This window comes from Tympanuchus pallidicinctus, unplaced genomic scaffold, assembly GCF_026119805.1.
Source record: "Tympanuchus pallidicinctus isolate F22 unplaced genomic scaffold, pur_lepc_1.0 scaffold3, whole genome shotgun sequence".
Lineage (NCBI taxonomy): Eukaryota > Metazoa > Chordata > Aves > Galliformes > Phasianidae > Tympanuchus > Tympanuchus pallidicinctus.
In genome coordinates this window covers 84617843-84634089 of record NW_026294747.1, presented here as the reverse complement: position 1 = coordinate 84634089, position 16247 = coordinate 84617843, and the positions used below count along the sequence as shown (strand labels likewise).

The 16247-nt window shown below is 34.2% G+C and overlaps 1 protein-coding gene across 7 annotated transcripts in view; it reads right to left on the bottom strand.

Annotated features, from left to right (window-relative positions):
• The window catches only part of PHF14 (PHD finger protein 14), a 152587-nt gene that overhangs the window by 63298 nt on the left and 73042 nt on the right, over positions 1-16247 (bottom strand). The window contains exon 17 of one of the 7 annotated variants that reach the window (XM_052696946.1): positions 518-1762. The exons of the other annotated variants lie outside the window; for them this stretch is intronic. Within the exon in view, the coding sequence (XP_052552906.1) occupies positions 1750-1762 (13 nt within the window). The 3' untranslated portion in view covers positions 518-1749. Of the gene's footprint in view, positions 1-517; positions 1763-16247 lie in introns of those variants that run through there. 7 annotated transcript variants of the gene reach the window in all.

The window sequence follows — 16247 nt, the reverse complement described above, 5'->3', positions numbered from 1 at the left end:
ACTAGTCTGCCTTCCTGATAAACTACATATTTCATTGTAGCTTAATTAACAGGATATTTCCCTTGCTTACTTACCAGATCACATAAAAATTATTTTCAAAGTCTTACTAAAGCCAAGCTATGCTGCATTTATCATTCTCTCCTTTCACAATGCTTGTAAATAAGTTACTTTAATAACCGGCCATAAGTCACACTATATACTTTAATTTTTTTTTTCCTCCTAAACAGTAAATCAAACAGGCAAACACCCATATTCTTCCCCAGCTTGTTCGCACAGTGTTGTGATGAAACTTTATACTGTGCTTCAAAATCCTGGACAAGCAGTCCCTACAAAAAAAAAAAAAAAAAAAAAAGAAAAAACAAATTTCCTGAATGAATCTCTATTTTCTAGTGCCAATTTCTTTACTTTAAAGGTGTCTTTATGTAACTTGCCAATACAAAATGGTAAGCAATGGTTCAACAAAAGTCTTACTCTGACATCAACCCTCCCCTTTTAAAACAAAACGACGTGTTAGACATCAGGTTAATTTTATTCAATATAATATTCAAACATGAAATGCCCTAGCAAGAGATGACTTTAAGTAAGTATACACAGGCTTTATATTTCTCCTATTACTTATTACAGCATTTAATTTCTTTCTTATGCTTAAAAAATATTTTCAGATGAAAACCTGCCTTCAGAGATGACAAAAATCACCATATCTCAAGAAATTCAAAGATTATATGCCATCAAGTTACAAGTTTGATTGCATTTGAGCAGAATTTTTTCCAAGCAAGTTCAAGATGAAATCGATGAGGCTGTCAGTACATTGCTACTGTAGATTTTAGAACTGGATCAGTACCATTTGAAGATGAAAATACTATGTCTGCATCTAGCAGGATATATATGGACGAAGACGAAGATCTCAGCAGTCACACTGTGTGATCAGTTCTTCCTTCCTTCCCCAACTTACACAACAATTTCAGATTTGGATTTTGAGGAAATAAGCTTGTTCTGAACACTGTCAGGGAAGTGAGCCAAATAAAACAGTGTCTGTTTATCCTTAATATGTTCTCTTTCTTAAAAACGTTCCATAATGCAATATAGATATAGTTCTATTCACTCAAGTATAACGATTAGTCCATTTTTCCGTGGCAAATCTATTCCTTGAGAATTGCAAGTCTCAAGTGTTTTACAGGTCTCGTTATCACTGAAGACTTTTTACAGTAGGGTCTATGTACAACATGATGTTCTACATAGAAATGTTCTCTTCAAACTGCATATGAGCAGAGCAGCAGGCTGACGGCGAACCTTGTTTCATTCAGTATTACCACAGAGGAACACACAATATTTAAGTCCCACAGGCTTCTGTCACTCTTCAGTGAATTCAAGCATTGTATAACATCATTTATCAAGGAAGCACAGGGGAGAAAGACATTATTTAATAGGACAATTCTGACAAGACATTTATCCGTGATCTTTTAACAATGCACACACGAAATGTTCCTGATCAGAGCAAGAAAAAAAAAAAAAAAAAGCAGGCAAAAAAACTACCTTGTCAGTCCAAATAACAAACCAATCAATTACATTCTATCCAAGCCTTACAAGCAAACTCAACTTTTTGTCATAATAAGCTTATAGTAGAGACAAGGTAGCTGTTCTCCTTTACTTTAGGTACTCTATCGACTGCTTAATCCACATTTAAAAATCATATTTATAAAAGAGGTTTCCAGGATTGCCTCCGAGGATGAGTTGTGGCAGAGTTGTGTCTCATGAAGGGTATCTACACAGTAAAGTGATAAGAAAAACATATTAACATTTAAAGATCATAGCAGCTCTGCTGTCTTATGAAACATTTTAACATCAAACTAGATTCAAGCAATGTGCACGCTCAGATCCAAATAGTATAAGACTCTCATAGCAAACTACCAAGAGTTTGTAAGAGTCAGAACATTACATTAAGTATAACATTGTTTTCATTTTTGCTCAATACAGCTCAAAGCATAAATGCAGTGGAATGCAAGACTTATTTTTTTTTATTTTTTCTTTTTTAAATTATATTAGCAACAAATGAATAGAAGTAGGCCTCATTGTGTAAACTAGCATTTTCCTCATATTTGAAAGCCATGCAGAAGTATGTTTGGGATTGACTACGTGACAACATAATCAGCACTGCTACTATGTGAGGACTAAAAAAAAAAAAAAAAAAATTATTACAAAGCGAAGTTTCAAAAGAAACTAAAGCTAAAGATTTATGAAGTTTTGAAATTCAATTTACTAATCCAATACACAGAATACTTTTATCATTTCTGAAACAATGCTTTTGAGGCAATAATTTGAAAATGTCCAAACCTTTTTCTCCTGCTTGTACTTCTTGCCTTTTGACACTTACGACATATGGTTTTTTTTAAGGATGCAGGGTTTTTCTGCTCAGTTTTGTTTTTTTTTCTTTTTAAGTAATTTCAATTCTGAAGTGATATTTTACATTAAAGCTCCATAAAACTATAAGTAACATAAGAAATTAATATGACTGATAACATTAAAATTTTCAGAAGAAAATGTCAATGTCGTCTTTGAGCTGTGCTGGCATATCAAATACATGGGTTTTCAAAGAAAGATCTATATGATGTCTACAGTGATTTTTTTTCCCCACTTTGAAAGTAATTAGAATTGTAAGCTAAAGTAATTCTGAAGTACTGTCATACTGTTATGAAATAAAAAAGTAATGATCTGAAGAACAGCAGGTACAGATTTGCCACACATTCCTATAGCCATTCTTTGTAAAATACATTTGAGTGTAAGGATTTTCAGAGTAAGAATTAAAGGGACAGTAAGTAAGTAGTGTATGTAAATCCATTTCAATTCTTACTTCATTTCTTACTGGGGTCATGATCACTTCTTGTTTTATTTTTATATTTATTTTTTTTTTTTGTGGTTTTTGTTTTGTTTTTTAATCAGATGTACTGAGCTGCACTGCTACATATATTCCAATTTTGAACTTTTTAAAACATGAGCTGCTAAAAAAATCTTTTTTTTTTTTTTTTTTTTTTTTTTTTGCAATCCCCTTTCCTTAGCTAAGGCAACCATCTTTGTTCTGAATCATTTCAGAGCAAATGACGTTGATGGGAGTAGGCATACAAGGACAGAAAAATGAAGCACAGCCTCAGTACACAATTCAAGATAAGCATAAGGTGGCTGCATTCAGCAAGTATAAACAGATTGTACCAACACTAGTGATTCCTGTGTTATTTCTTTGTTTCATTTTTATTGAGAGCAATATAGAATCACAGAACCATTTGAGTTGGAAGGGCTAGAAGACCTTTAAGGGTCCCAAGTCCCCCGCAGGTTGCTCAGAACCCAGTGTGTTGAGATATTTCAATGGATATTATAATATCAAAAGGAGTTTTCCTTTTTAACTGGATGGATGATGTTACCATTTACATGTTTTTAGAATTAAACATCGTTTATTGCATGTGATTTAGGATTATCTTAATCCCTCTCACTTCTGATTATTATTTAGGTAGGGAAACAATACCAACTACATTTATCCAGGTTTCAAACCAGCAACAGATTATTAAAAGATAAAGGAATATAAATGGATAAATACAATCATTTTCTTTAGCTTGTAACCCACAAGCTCAACTGATAAAACTATTGATTTTGCAGAACTACTTACTAAAACTTTTTCCTGGGACTTCTCACATTTCACTTTCGTTCCATTCTCATCTTTTGCTTTTTTCTTGTCCCCACCTTCCACTTTCTGACCCTCACAGAAGCAAAGAACTCATTCCTACATTCTTAACAAATTGCCAGCACTCTGTTATGATTAAATACACTGCAAAGGCTCTGCACTGAATTGAGCTTTTTACACACCTGTTCTCACTTCTGGTGGCAGCACCCAGAGGTGCTCGCATTTTCACAGTTAAGAAAGGGATTTCTGAACATAAAAATCTGAAATGAAGATAAATGCAAAACTGAACAGTTTTCCTGTCTTTCTGAATAGTAGATGCAACAAATATCTGATAGAAAAAAGCACCCTGCACAACAGTAACAGCTGTTTTCAACAAGGAGATACTCAATTGTGTAGTTTGGTCTCTTAGAAAATTTGTTCTCTACCGTAAAGCTGTCCTTTGCTTCAGGACAAAGAGAGCTATGGGAGCACTTTCCATCAAGCTCTAGAGAGAGTAAACCATATCAGCAACTCTCATTTTTCTCCTAAACTACACATAGCCCAGTCTCCTCTCTTTTTATTAATTAAGCATATACTATGTAGTAGGGAGTCTACACATATGTGTAGATTTCCTTTTAAAAGGAATTTAAAGCACAAGAAACACAAGAAATTATTTCAATACTTTTTAATAAAGTTGCCAAAGGCTGTTGTTTGTTTGCGTAAAAGTTACTGAAAAGTATACGTTGCAAACAAATGCTTATGCTAGTAAGATTTGATGATCCTTGTTGTTTTGGAATTTTTTTTAGCCTTCTTCATACCTGCTTTCATCAATTTAAATGCCTGTTCTGAGAACAGCATTTTTGACTGTTCACTGGGCACAAGTATAACACACCTGCAGTCACCATGCAGGTTCAATCTATCTTCAGTTATTTTCAAAGATTTAAAGTAAAGAACTGTTTCAGCATGCCATATGAATTCTGAACCACTAAGATGTTCCCACCTTGAAATTCCTTCAAGCTTAGAGGTATTTGAGACAGTAGCCCTGGTACAGATGAAAACTTTTCTCTAATGAAATACGACGGTAATAAAAGAGGTAGAAAAGTGGAGCTATTTATCCAGAGGAAAATGCTCACAAAGACCAATTTTAGAAAACAAGGAACCACGTCTGCAGTAAACATCAAACCATCCGAAGGTGATACAAGTAGTATGAATTTTTAGAACTGGTCTGCTCAACATACATCTCTTGATCTCAGTTATTAATGTGAACCCTAAGCTCTATTAAGTACATGAGAGTTACAGAGCTTTCCCCTTTGTTGAGGAGAATAGAAAATGAAGACGAGAAGGGTTCCCAAAAAATAATATGCAAAGTGTCTCCTAGACAATATCAATTACTTAGATTCTTCTCAGTACTGATCAAAGTATAAATATAAATGTTTCATAAATGTTTACACATCTCTACTTGCTCTAATACCCAGTTGTTAACCTGCAAAAAAGTTATCAGCAGGGTAAAACACCAAAGCACCTGGAACAGAAAAGATTTGCTTCATCCTCATAACTGGCACACTGGAGTATAAATAGTGACATTTAGAAGTGGTCATTTTATAAAACTGTTGACTGACATAAACAAGAGTAGCACTAGTACTCCACTTGAAAACAAGTGAAGCACACTATTTCAATTTATTTCAGAGCACACCACATATCCTATCCAAAAGATTGAGTATCAGCATCACATATCTGGAATTATTTCATTTGGTAGGAAAAGTGTCATTTTCCTTCGTTCTTCAAGCCTTTGTGAATACAAGCTTCTGAGAATGCATGAAAAAAAAATATTTCAGTCAATACACTCAATACTCTACATGAAACCCAGCTTTCTCTTTTAAGAGACTGCATTTACAGACCTTGTCACAACAAGGTCCTTGATGTTATCGAAGTAATTTTCAAGATACTTTAATCACTGGCAAAATTCAGTAACCTGACAAGAGAAATTTGGGCCAGGAAGATTTCAGTAACTTGAAAGGAAGGTTATTGACTGATGTAATTTCATTTGGATGTGACTGAATCCAATTGATTTGTTTTTTTGCAATGCATATCTTCCCTCTGCAGCTGTCTCTATCTGATTTAGTGTGCAAGTGCAAGGAGTGACTACCTCTTCCCACTTCAAGCAAAACTCTTCCTTCCTCCTGCTATTATTTAGAATGAGCACGCAAGGGAAGCGCTTTCAAGCTTAATCTCTGTACACTCTGTAAGAAAAAAATACTCATTTGAACTCTACGCCATGAATTTAACTGAGTCTTGTGACTGCCAGCATGTGCGAGTAGTTAGAAAAAAAAACTTATTTTTTATTATTTACTGAAATACTGAGTTAGGGATTGTAAAACATGCAGTCATACCACTGTGCCATACGAATTCTCAGTCCAGTACTAATTTCAGTCGCAGTACAGTACCTTGTATTCTAAAATCTTTAGCAGATTGTGCATATTTTCAGTTCAGATGCCTTCCAAAGAAAAAACTATTTTGTACGCAGTGAACATGAATTTATAAACACAGATATTCATGAAACCAAATCTTCCCACACAAGTCTGATTTACAACATTCAAAGAAGGCATATTAGGAGAAACTTCACACCAAAGTTAAGATTAATAGTATAAACCTTAGGGGAAAATAAGGTGGCATAGATGCAGAGTTAAAGCTTATAGGAGAAATGTGTGTGAGTCACTATAGATCCTGTATGTGCAGCACAGTGTGGTGAGAAACACCAGATACCTTGGTAATGTTTCATCAAAATTAAAGGGAAAACAGACTGACACTAATATGAACTTCAAACTCAGAGTAGTTTGAATGTACGTGTATTCTCTTATGATGGCATTTTCTCTAAAATTCAGTATAATTTTTTCAACTTTTTTTTTTTTTTTTTTTTTTTTAAAGTTAATTTGAGTATGTTCGGTTCCTTATGCACTATAAAACATTAAGAATGCTGGTAAGGAAAGAAGAATTATATACGAAAGACAGAACACCATTACTTTCAAACTGTATGCGAATACTCGTCTTAAAGCAATCTGAAAAACCTGTGACTAAACTCCTCACATGACAATCTTCTACTTGTTTCCAGTGAGTGAGGTAATGTCTCTATTGGAGTTCCCATAGTAATAATAAAATATTTAAAGGCTTACATCATAATTTTACCCTAGAATGTTACACAATAGGATCAAACTGTTCTTCTAACACTATAGCCTCTTTCAAATCAGGATTTAACTTCAGTAATTCTGTCTCTCATTCATGTTTTCAGAATAACCTGAATAACTGAATTTTGATGAATAATAATCATTACATAATAATAAAAGTAAGTCCTAAATTTTGCTTTGTTTTCTGGTGACACACTGGAACAGGTTGCCCAAGTAGGTTGTGGATGCCCCATCCCTGAAGGCATTCAAGGCCAGGCTGGATGTGGTTCTGGGCAGCCTGGTGTGGTGGTTGACGACCCTGCACAGAGCAGGGGTGTTGAAACTAGATGATCACTGTGACCCCTTTCAATCCAGACCATTCTATGATTCTGTGATAAACAATTTTATATTTAAGAATATCTGTATATTCTAAAATGCTTTTCAATCTCCTTTTTAAATGACTAATATTAGTTTCCCTTATTATAATGTGATACGCAACACATTTTGTCAATAGAACAGTAGTACAAATAAGTCAAAATAACCACGTTATAAACATGTCAGTGAGATACAACTAAAATTCTCCTGAAACAGTACCTTCTCCAAAGTATCTTCTTTACCCAATGCTCAATTTTCTCAGCTCATATGCTGTCTTGATTTTGAAAGTAAACAGATGCAATTCTTATTAAATGCGTATCTATCCTGACAGTAAATTTACACTATATGTTCAATTATTTCAACCAAGCAGATAAATTAAACATGGAAAAATGCCAAATGAACAAAAGTAAAGGCAAAGGCAATTTAAGCACACAAATTCAAAACCCTACTTCATCTGATGAAGTACACACCAATTTGATCTAAGGACAGAATGTTTTAATTCTGACTGTATGAAAATTGCTCTTTTATATCAAAACTCTGTACTTCTTAAATAATCAACATATCTTTTTCAAAGTAATTCTAACCCCCCCACATAAATGAACAAGTAAAACTTTGCCTTACAAGAAAGCTATTTATTTCTACTCAGAGATTTGCTACTCTTTTTCCCATTGCTTTTGTTTCTAATTTCAGGAAGATGGGATGAAATGAAACAAAAAATTAGGAAAACATTTTCACTGAAGAATTAACATGGCTTTTACTGACCAACTGCCTTATTTTCTTCAACTATCTCTGCACATAAAACATGCTTCATCAATTAAACATGACTAGCTAGCTTAAAGACAAATTTTGTGAGCTTCCTTCTGATAATCTAACAATGAAAAAGGATCTAAAAATCGAGTTCTGACTGTCCTTCCATGCCTTTCCAATTTTTATGTCTCAGAAAACAATATGAGCTCTGCTGCAATTCAGTTTTTATGCTTGATCTATATACTTCAAAGTTCTAAGAATTTAAAGGCCCTAGAGCAGCAAGAACATTCAGGCTGTCCTGAAGCAGCATGCTCCAAATGCCTCCATAGAAACATTTTAATGCAGAACCTAAAATACAACACTCAGCATTAAGCACTTTGCTTGATCCCAAAGTAAGCTAAGCTGGCTTCACTTTCTGCTGATGATAGTAACTAACGGGTATCTTCTAAACAAAATTATGTCTTGCATAAAAACTGCGAAACTAAGACTTCATCTATCAATGAAGTTAACAGCATAGACTAAAAATATTTACTATAAAGAATGAACTGAGAAAAAAAATTTATTCTTCAAAAGTAGACTGAAAGAGAAAAAATGTGAAAAGTATATATTTTCCAATTCAGTACATTAAATGAAATCTAAAGAATTTTTCTGTTGTTTTAATGGGCAAGTAGATAAAGTCATTTTTGCAAGTTCTAAATTTGTCCTACGCTTACTTCAATGACTGTGAAAAACAGAAATCAAGACCAGGTTTTACTTTTTGCTTATATAGCTTGAGAAGGTTTAACAACACTACTAAAACTTTACTGGGAGAACAAAGAAAGTGCAATACAGTCTTTTATCACTGTTACAGTTTAAAAATTACAGAGATCTATTATTGCACCATAAACTCTATAAAGAGCTGCATCATGGCTTTTGAAGAAGAAAGCTTGACTTTTTAAAGGAAGTGCGAGGCAGAATCTAGCATGTGGCTTTTACTAGATGACAGGGAGTTGATTTTTAAAATAAAATCTGCTCGGAGCTCAGGATTGCCCATTCCACTCTGCAGGAAATGAGGAAATCCAGCAGAAGGTCTGCTAGGATAAGAAAGAAGCTTTTTACTCAACTAAATACGCAAAATGAGCGATGATAACATAAGAAATGGAAATAAGTGCAAACTGCATAGGAGGAGTACTAAGAGGTTGATTGAGTACTTAAGAGACAAAATTCAGAAGTCATAATCTCAGATGAACCCAATAAGAAATGAAAAATAATTCTACAAGAAAGTTAGCAATGAAAAGAAGTTCAGAGAAAATATGGATTGCAATTCAGTTGATAACACAGAAGGACCTGATGTACTTCGTACTTTGATGTTATGGAGCTCAAAGCTTCCATTTGCTCAGTGAAAATCACCTCCCAGACTTCCATGTACACCAGCAAGATACAGAACAGAGAAAGACAGTAAATTGCAAGAAAACAAATCAGGCTTAGGTTAGATATATTCCAATGTACGGAGACTTCTATATAGTGATTCTGAAAGGGGTGCTTGATATCTCTATCAGGCTCCTGTGTAAAATCTAAACATCGTCATGACAAGCAATACAAAAAATTATATGACACGCTCATCTTAAAGAGTTAAAGAAAGTAAATAGCTTTAAAAAGCTCTTTAAAGAAAGCAAATAGGACTGAGAAAGTCATAGGCTGCTCAGCCTCACTTCTGTATCAAGAAAGACAAGAATATTGTTCTCCTTTTCAAACACGTGAAGGACAAGAAACAAACCCACAGCACTTATAAAAGACTTACCAAGCATATATGGGTTAACCTTATTAACTTTATTTTTACTGTTTTCAATTATGAAATGATTGGCTACATGAATGGGGAAAGAGAAGTGGTGGTGAAATAGTGAAACACATACAGCTAAGGCATTTTAATCTCCTGTGCATCTGCAATACTCAGTTAAGTACAAGACTGGATGCATAAGCTGAAAGCCAGACAGACTGCTAGGCCTAAAGAGCAGAAGATAACAGCTTGGGATCTGGATGGTGTCCGTTAACAGATAAAGAACCATAGAGGTTGATTTGGAGGCTAATATAGATCACTGTTTTCATCAGAGATGATCATAAATTCACTCCCTGCAAATCTGTGAAAGCACTAACTTAGAAAGCGTTGCTGATACACTGAGCAGTAAAGCTTCAATCTAAAATCTACTTGAGAAATCTGAGGTCTAGACAAACAGAAGATTATGAAGTTCATCCAGAATGGTGAAATTCTACATCAAAGAAGGTTAACTACACACATCATACAGACCGAGAACCAATTGGCTAAGAGGCAGCTCTGCAAAAAGGAAAAGGAAGTTAAAGTAAATACCAAACTCTGTATGATTCAATAGAAGTGGAACCAGTAAATCTAAGGAGGCTATTATTTCTATCTTCCCAATGCTAATGAAAGATAGCTTGAAATGCCATTACCAAATCAGTTTCAGGCAATTCAAGAGTGATAATGATAAAATAGAGTTCACGTGACACTCACCAAGATGGCGTCAAAGGCTGGAGGATTGACAGTATAGCCAAACTTTTCCCATCACAACTGACAATGTGACAGACACAAATTCAAAGTGGACATTAGAAAAAACTTATCCATTCTGTGTAGTGCAGCATTAGGACAGCTTATGCAGTGAGCTCGGTGGTTACTCAAGACTCAGATTATCACAGCCACAAACCACTTTCACTGGGAAAGCACTCCCTCTCAGAAAGAGAGACAAAGCTGTATGACCTCCTGAGGTTCTTCTCAAACTGTTATATGGCTACCTTTCTCCTCCTGTGAAGTTATATTCTGAATTAATAAGTTTTGATAATCATTAGGCAATGTACCCATAGTTTTAACGTGCTCAGTTTGAGACATTAGGTCAGTGCTTTCATGGGAAATTCATCATCAGTCCCCTGAAATGCCAAACTCAGACAGGTCAGTACTGTAGTGACCTCGGTTTCCCAACAACATCAAGGGGTCAGAAAAGAGCCTGCAGATCTACAAGCTACTATATAGGTAGGTGTAGTCAAGCAAGAAATTATGATAATTTGTGCTTGATATTCTAAGAGCTTTCATTTCAAATGTTAGCAGACTAATCTCTGTATCAGCCATTACTTCCAAGTGTTACTGACTCCTGTGAGATCAGGACGGCAAGCAGCTACACTGAAAAAAAATCTGTAATGCTCAGTACGTGGATTTCTTTCAGTTGCAACAAAGAGCATGGAATCTTTTTTTGCAGCCCTCTTGAAGAAAGCATCTGACCATCCACATGCCAATACTTATTTTTAAGAGTTGTCCAAGAGTGATACATAATCAATCTCATTATGCAAAAATAGTAAAATGACATCTCAAAATGCAAAGGTACTTATAAATGAAGGCCCTTCTCTTTGACTGAAAAATGATTTTGTATTCTATTAAAAGCTAGAAACTATAAACATTTTGTCTAATAAAAGCCAAAGAATTGCATGTTAAAACTCTAAAAATTTGTTTTATAACTGTGACCAAACATAATACATATTTGTAGCCATCCAAAAACAAATAAGCCTCAGAAAACTAGCATTATCAATGAATATTTACAAATCTAGCATAATACACTTTATCTTTAAAACAGCCTAAATAAAATTCCCTAGATGTATTTATAAATAAAATACAGAGTTAGCTAGAAAACTATGGAGAAAGCAGTGTATTCGATTGTACAACACCCACACACACACGTTATTTAATGCTGGGACTCTTTTTTTTCCTCAAAAGGTCAGAATATTTTTTTGTATTGCTCAGATTGATACTCAGAATTGCTTATTAACTAATTGCTCAGAATTGGCTTATTAACTAATATAAAAAGGCCGATAAGTGTTTCAAAGCACTTTTCCTTAACTTACAATGCAAACATTCCATATATTTCACAGTAATTTTTAAATTCACTTTCAGTCTTCAGTTTTACAACTTTCTAAAAAGAAATTAAATGCACTAAAATTAAATGCACAAAAATTAAATGCACTAAAGCCACAAGAACTACAGATCTGTTTCAAAACATTTCTGAGCATGCAACAATTAATGATAGTTTTTCAAATTAAATCACAAGTTAACAAATAAGTATACACTTACATGAGAATACAGCTATGTACAAAAATCATACATCACAAGAAAAACTGTTCAGAAAAGTATTTAGGACAGCAATTGTTCAAGTATGTCATATGGTGCTCTTTATCATGGTTAAGAGTGCATGGAAAAACAAGATTCAGACATCATCCACAAACTTAAAAGCAATGAAGACTATCTGCATTGTAAATAGAAATTTGTTAATTATCAGTATATAAGATAATCAACAAACCGTGCTAAGAAAATGCTCTATTAGTGCAAGTGTATGCAAGGTACTATAGAGTCATTTCTAAGAAAACTTAAAATCAGTGAAATAAAACCATGATGGACACTGTAACACATGTACCACTATTTTTTTTTTTTTCCTTAAACAATATGTTTGGGGCCCTTGGGGAAAAAAAAAAAAAAAAAAAAAAAAAAAACTTATGAGAAACAAGGAAGAGATTTTTAGCACTGTTTTTTGCAACTGAATTCTACTTGTAGTAAAAGGGCATCAACAAGACAGAGTAGCTGAAGCATGAAGCATGGCTTGTTTCAATTGAATTAGAATGTAGTAACTTCTTCAGACAGAAAAAAAAAAATTAATATATATTTTCATTATATTACCTTTTCAGCAAAGTCTGCATGAAACAAATCTAAAGCATAACAAACCAGTAGACTGAACTGATGGCTCCCTGTATGTCATTCTGGATGCAAAGCAAGTCAAATTATTATTCCATTTCAGCAGCTCCCTAAGCTTTTGTTACCTTTGTGGCACCCTTAGCCAGATCTCTTTCACATTACAGTTCCCTTTGAAATATGAAAAAAAAAAACAAAACAAAAAATCCCTCAATATTCACTTAAGGTAGAAATGAAACTGCTTTTTAAAGTAAATAGTAACAGGCTCAAATGTCTTTCTAATGATACATCTATATAAAATTCTGTCTTCAAAGCATGCATATGGGGACAAAAGTATTAAATAAGAGAAGATTGGATGCCATTCTGCATAACATCAGAGCTACAAAGAGAAAATGTAGCCTTTTTCGTTATTAATGCTCATTGTTATTCTGTAATGCTTCTGTATACCTCTCTTCCTTATCACAGGCTTTTTTTTTTCCCCTCTCAAGAAGCAACTAACACAGACATCAAATGATACACTGGAATGGCACATACACAAAAGCTTTGGAAAAAAAAAAAAAAAGGGGGCGGGGGGAGGGGGGAATACAAACAAGTTAAAGAACTTATCTCAAGAAAATTGCCAAGCGCTGGAATCTGTGAAATCTGTAATTGTGACAAACTGATTTCTGAAATCTCTCCTTACAGGTAAAGAGGAAAATGAAAACACTCCAAATGAAGCCTAGATTATTTTTGAATTAGTTGCTTAAGATAGATGAAAAGTACCACATAACATCAAAGATGTAAAAACATGGAGACTAGAAGTTCAGCCAAAAAGCTAATTTCTTATCTCCAATTATCTTCAGTATTTTCAAAATAAAGGACCAATATCAAAGAGAAATTTTATAAGCATACTACATATCCTCTGCAACACAAAGTATCTGAAAATTTAATATGATGTAATTTTCTAGTCACTCACTGGAAAACATTGAGACTCACATCTCAGCTCTAATGACTCTAACACAGCAAAACGCTCTTTTCAGCACAGGTTCCTATCCACAACTATGGCTCGCAGGGTCTCTAAAAAGTCTCAATATCTCTGTCTCTTACAACCACCATCCACAGTTTTCTTTCTTTAAGCAGACTAACTTCTCTCAATTCCTGAAGCTTGAAAAATTAGCATTTTGCTGCATTTCCACAACTTTGTCTCAATTCCAAACTCAGATCTTTCTCCAGCCCACTTATCACATTTTCATCACGATCTCCGAGTTTGGCAATGAATCAGTGTCTACCTAAACTACCACAGCTCAAGGATTCAACTGGGACTCAAGACCATGTTTCATACAGCACATCTGCATAAGCTTGGCTTGGCTTTACTAAGTAAACTAGGTTAAGATGTAAGAATTCAAACTGCTTGGTAATTATAGCATTTAACTGCATCTGTTGATTTGAAATAGTACTGACACAAGAAAAACAAATAAAAACACCAATTCACTAAGATCAGGATCAGCTTGTTCCAAGGAGCAACAAGCATTGAAACATCTTCACCTTACTAACGAGTGTTTGTATTCAAAGATTCATCAGATGTCTGCATTTGCTCTGATATTCAAACCACGGTTAGACCAGCAATGTGCTAATCTTCATCATATGTAATCACCTACGTCATATATATTAGGCATGCATCTCTCAATGACAAAATATGTCTAAAATGGTGCAGAAGGTAGAAAGAGAGAGACACACATTGGTCAAGTTCACTGCCCCCTTTTATCCTTATCTCCTGTACACATGTCCATTTTGCATGTTAATCAAACAAGGCTTCAATTACCAGTCACTGACATTAGTGGTAAGCTATTTGTTCCCACTTTTCATTTCTCTACATGTACTGTAGCAAATTGTATTGCAACCGCAGAGACAAGCACGTTGAGTTGGCCCAATATACTGTAAGTACAGGTGACAACAGACCTAGAAACCAGCTGTAAAAAATCTCTCCTAGTTTCAAGGAATCTGTTCTGCTTACAATACTCTTTATGATTTCCTTCCAATAGTCCAGATTTCAAACGGACACAGACGTACTTTTCTGTCCTCAGGAAACAAAGAGAAGCCTTTGATTAAATTCTTCAATTCACATAAAAGCCTGTGTGCATACAAGATAGACTTGCCCAAATCTGAGAAACAGATCAACAATTAGCAATTTTGCTTAAAAACATCCAGTGTAATGAAGGTGCACTAGAGATACAATAAACTTTTAGTTTGAGTATACTATAATAAATAGAGTGGAACAGAAGGTAAGGTCCAATACTGCTATTATCACCAGTCCTTAGCATATCTAATTTTCATCTCTTCCAAGGCCAGCTACAAACCTTCAGAGTAAGTTTTGATATGTTTCAACAGACATTTCATTTGAGCATTTCACCATTTCACTTTTCACTGCCTGTAAGCAAGTACTTTAAAACTCAGTCACTGTACAGAAGTATACTATACATTATTCATGACTCTGGAGAAACAGAGTGGGTAGGTTGCACAATTTCAGAAGCATAAACAGTAATATGAATTTGAAAGAAGTGAATTGAAACTATCATTCTAAAAGAACCACTGAAAACTTTAATTTAAAAACGTTTCCAAAAATTTTCCAAAAAACATTCAGCAATGACTTCACCAGTGAATCTCAGAAAACATTCTGTGACAGCAACAGAGATAAAAAGTCTCAAATGCAATGATCAAGGGAGGCTGAAGTACTATTTTCCCAAAGCTCTGGTGCCAAGCGCTGTTAGCTGTTTGAACAAAAACGTTATATACATCTTAAGAAATGGCAAAAACAAAAATAGCAGTCTGGAAACATTTGCACTTCCAGGGCTGACAGAGAATACTGAACACATGCAAGATGCTGAAAAAGACAATAGCAGAAATATTTCACTAGAAACACAAGTTCCCCTTTTCTTTGTGTATCACTTTCCTTAAGTTGACAATAACAATGACAATAATGAAGTTTTGAACAGCATCACTTTAACTTATAAAGTCTATTATCTTCAAGTAAACAATTTCATATGTAGTAGACTGAGACTAAGTACTTCAGATAACTTCAATATAAATTGATCTACACTGAAAATACCATGCTGCTTAATTTCAGAATTTTATCAATCTTCATTACTAAAAAAAAATTAATCATTTTGTACTCATGGGTTAATATTAACTTTAGATGCAGAAATTATGAGAATGGGAATTTTTCTTAAGCATCTTATGAAACGGTAAAACTAACCTTGAATGAAATAGTAAGATATTATTTTCATAATTAAAATGAGACTAAGATATTTAAGTAGAACTAAGCAGATAAGTTACTAATTCAAGTTTCAGAATAAAGGACTCCAGTTTTTTAGAAATTTAATCTTATGTGATTTCTACACTAAGCAGGACCAACTGAAAAAACTGTTAGGTGCCAAGTACTATAAACTTCACCCAAACTTCCTTTCCCACAAAGATGCAGAACATTGTTATAAACATACATCAATGAAGTGGGTCAGCACAAACTAAAATGTCACTTTCTTTAAGAGGAGAACCCAGATGAAATGATAGCACACAGGAGTGTGGGACAGGTCTCACAATTTGTAATTGCCCTTGCTGA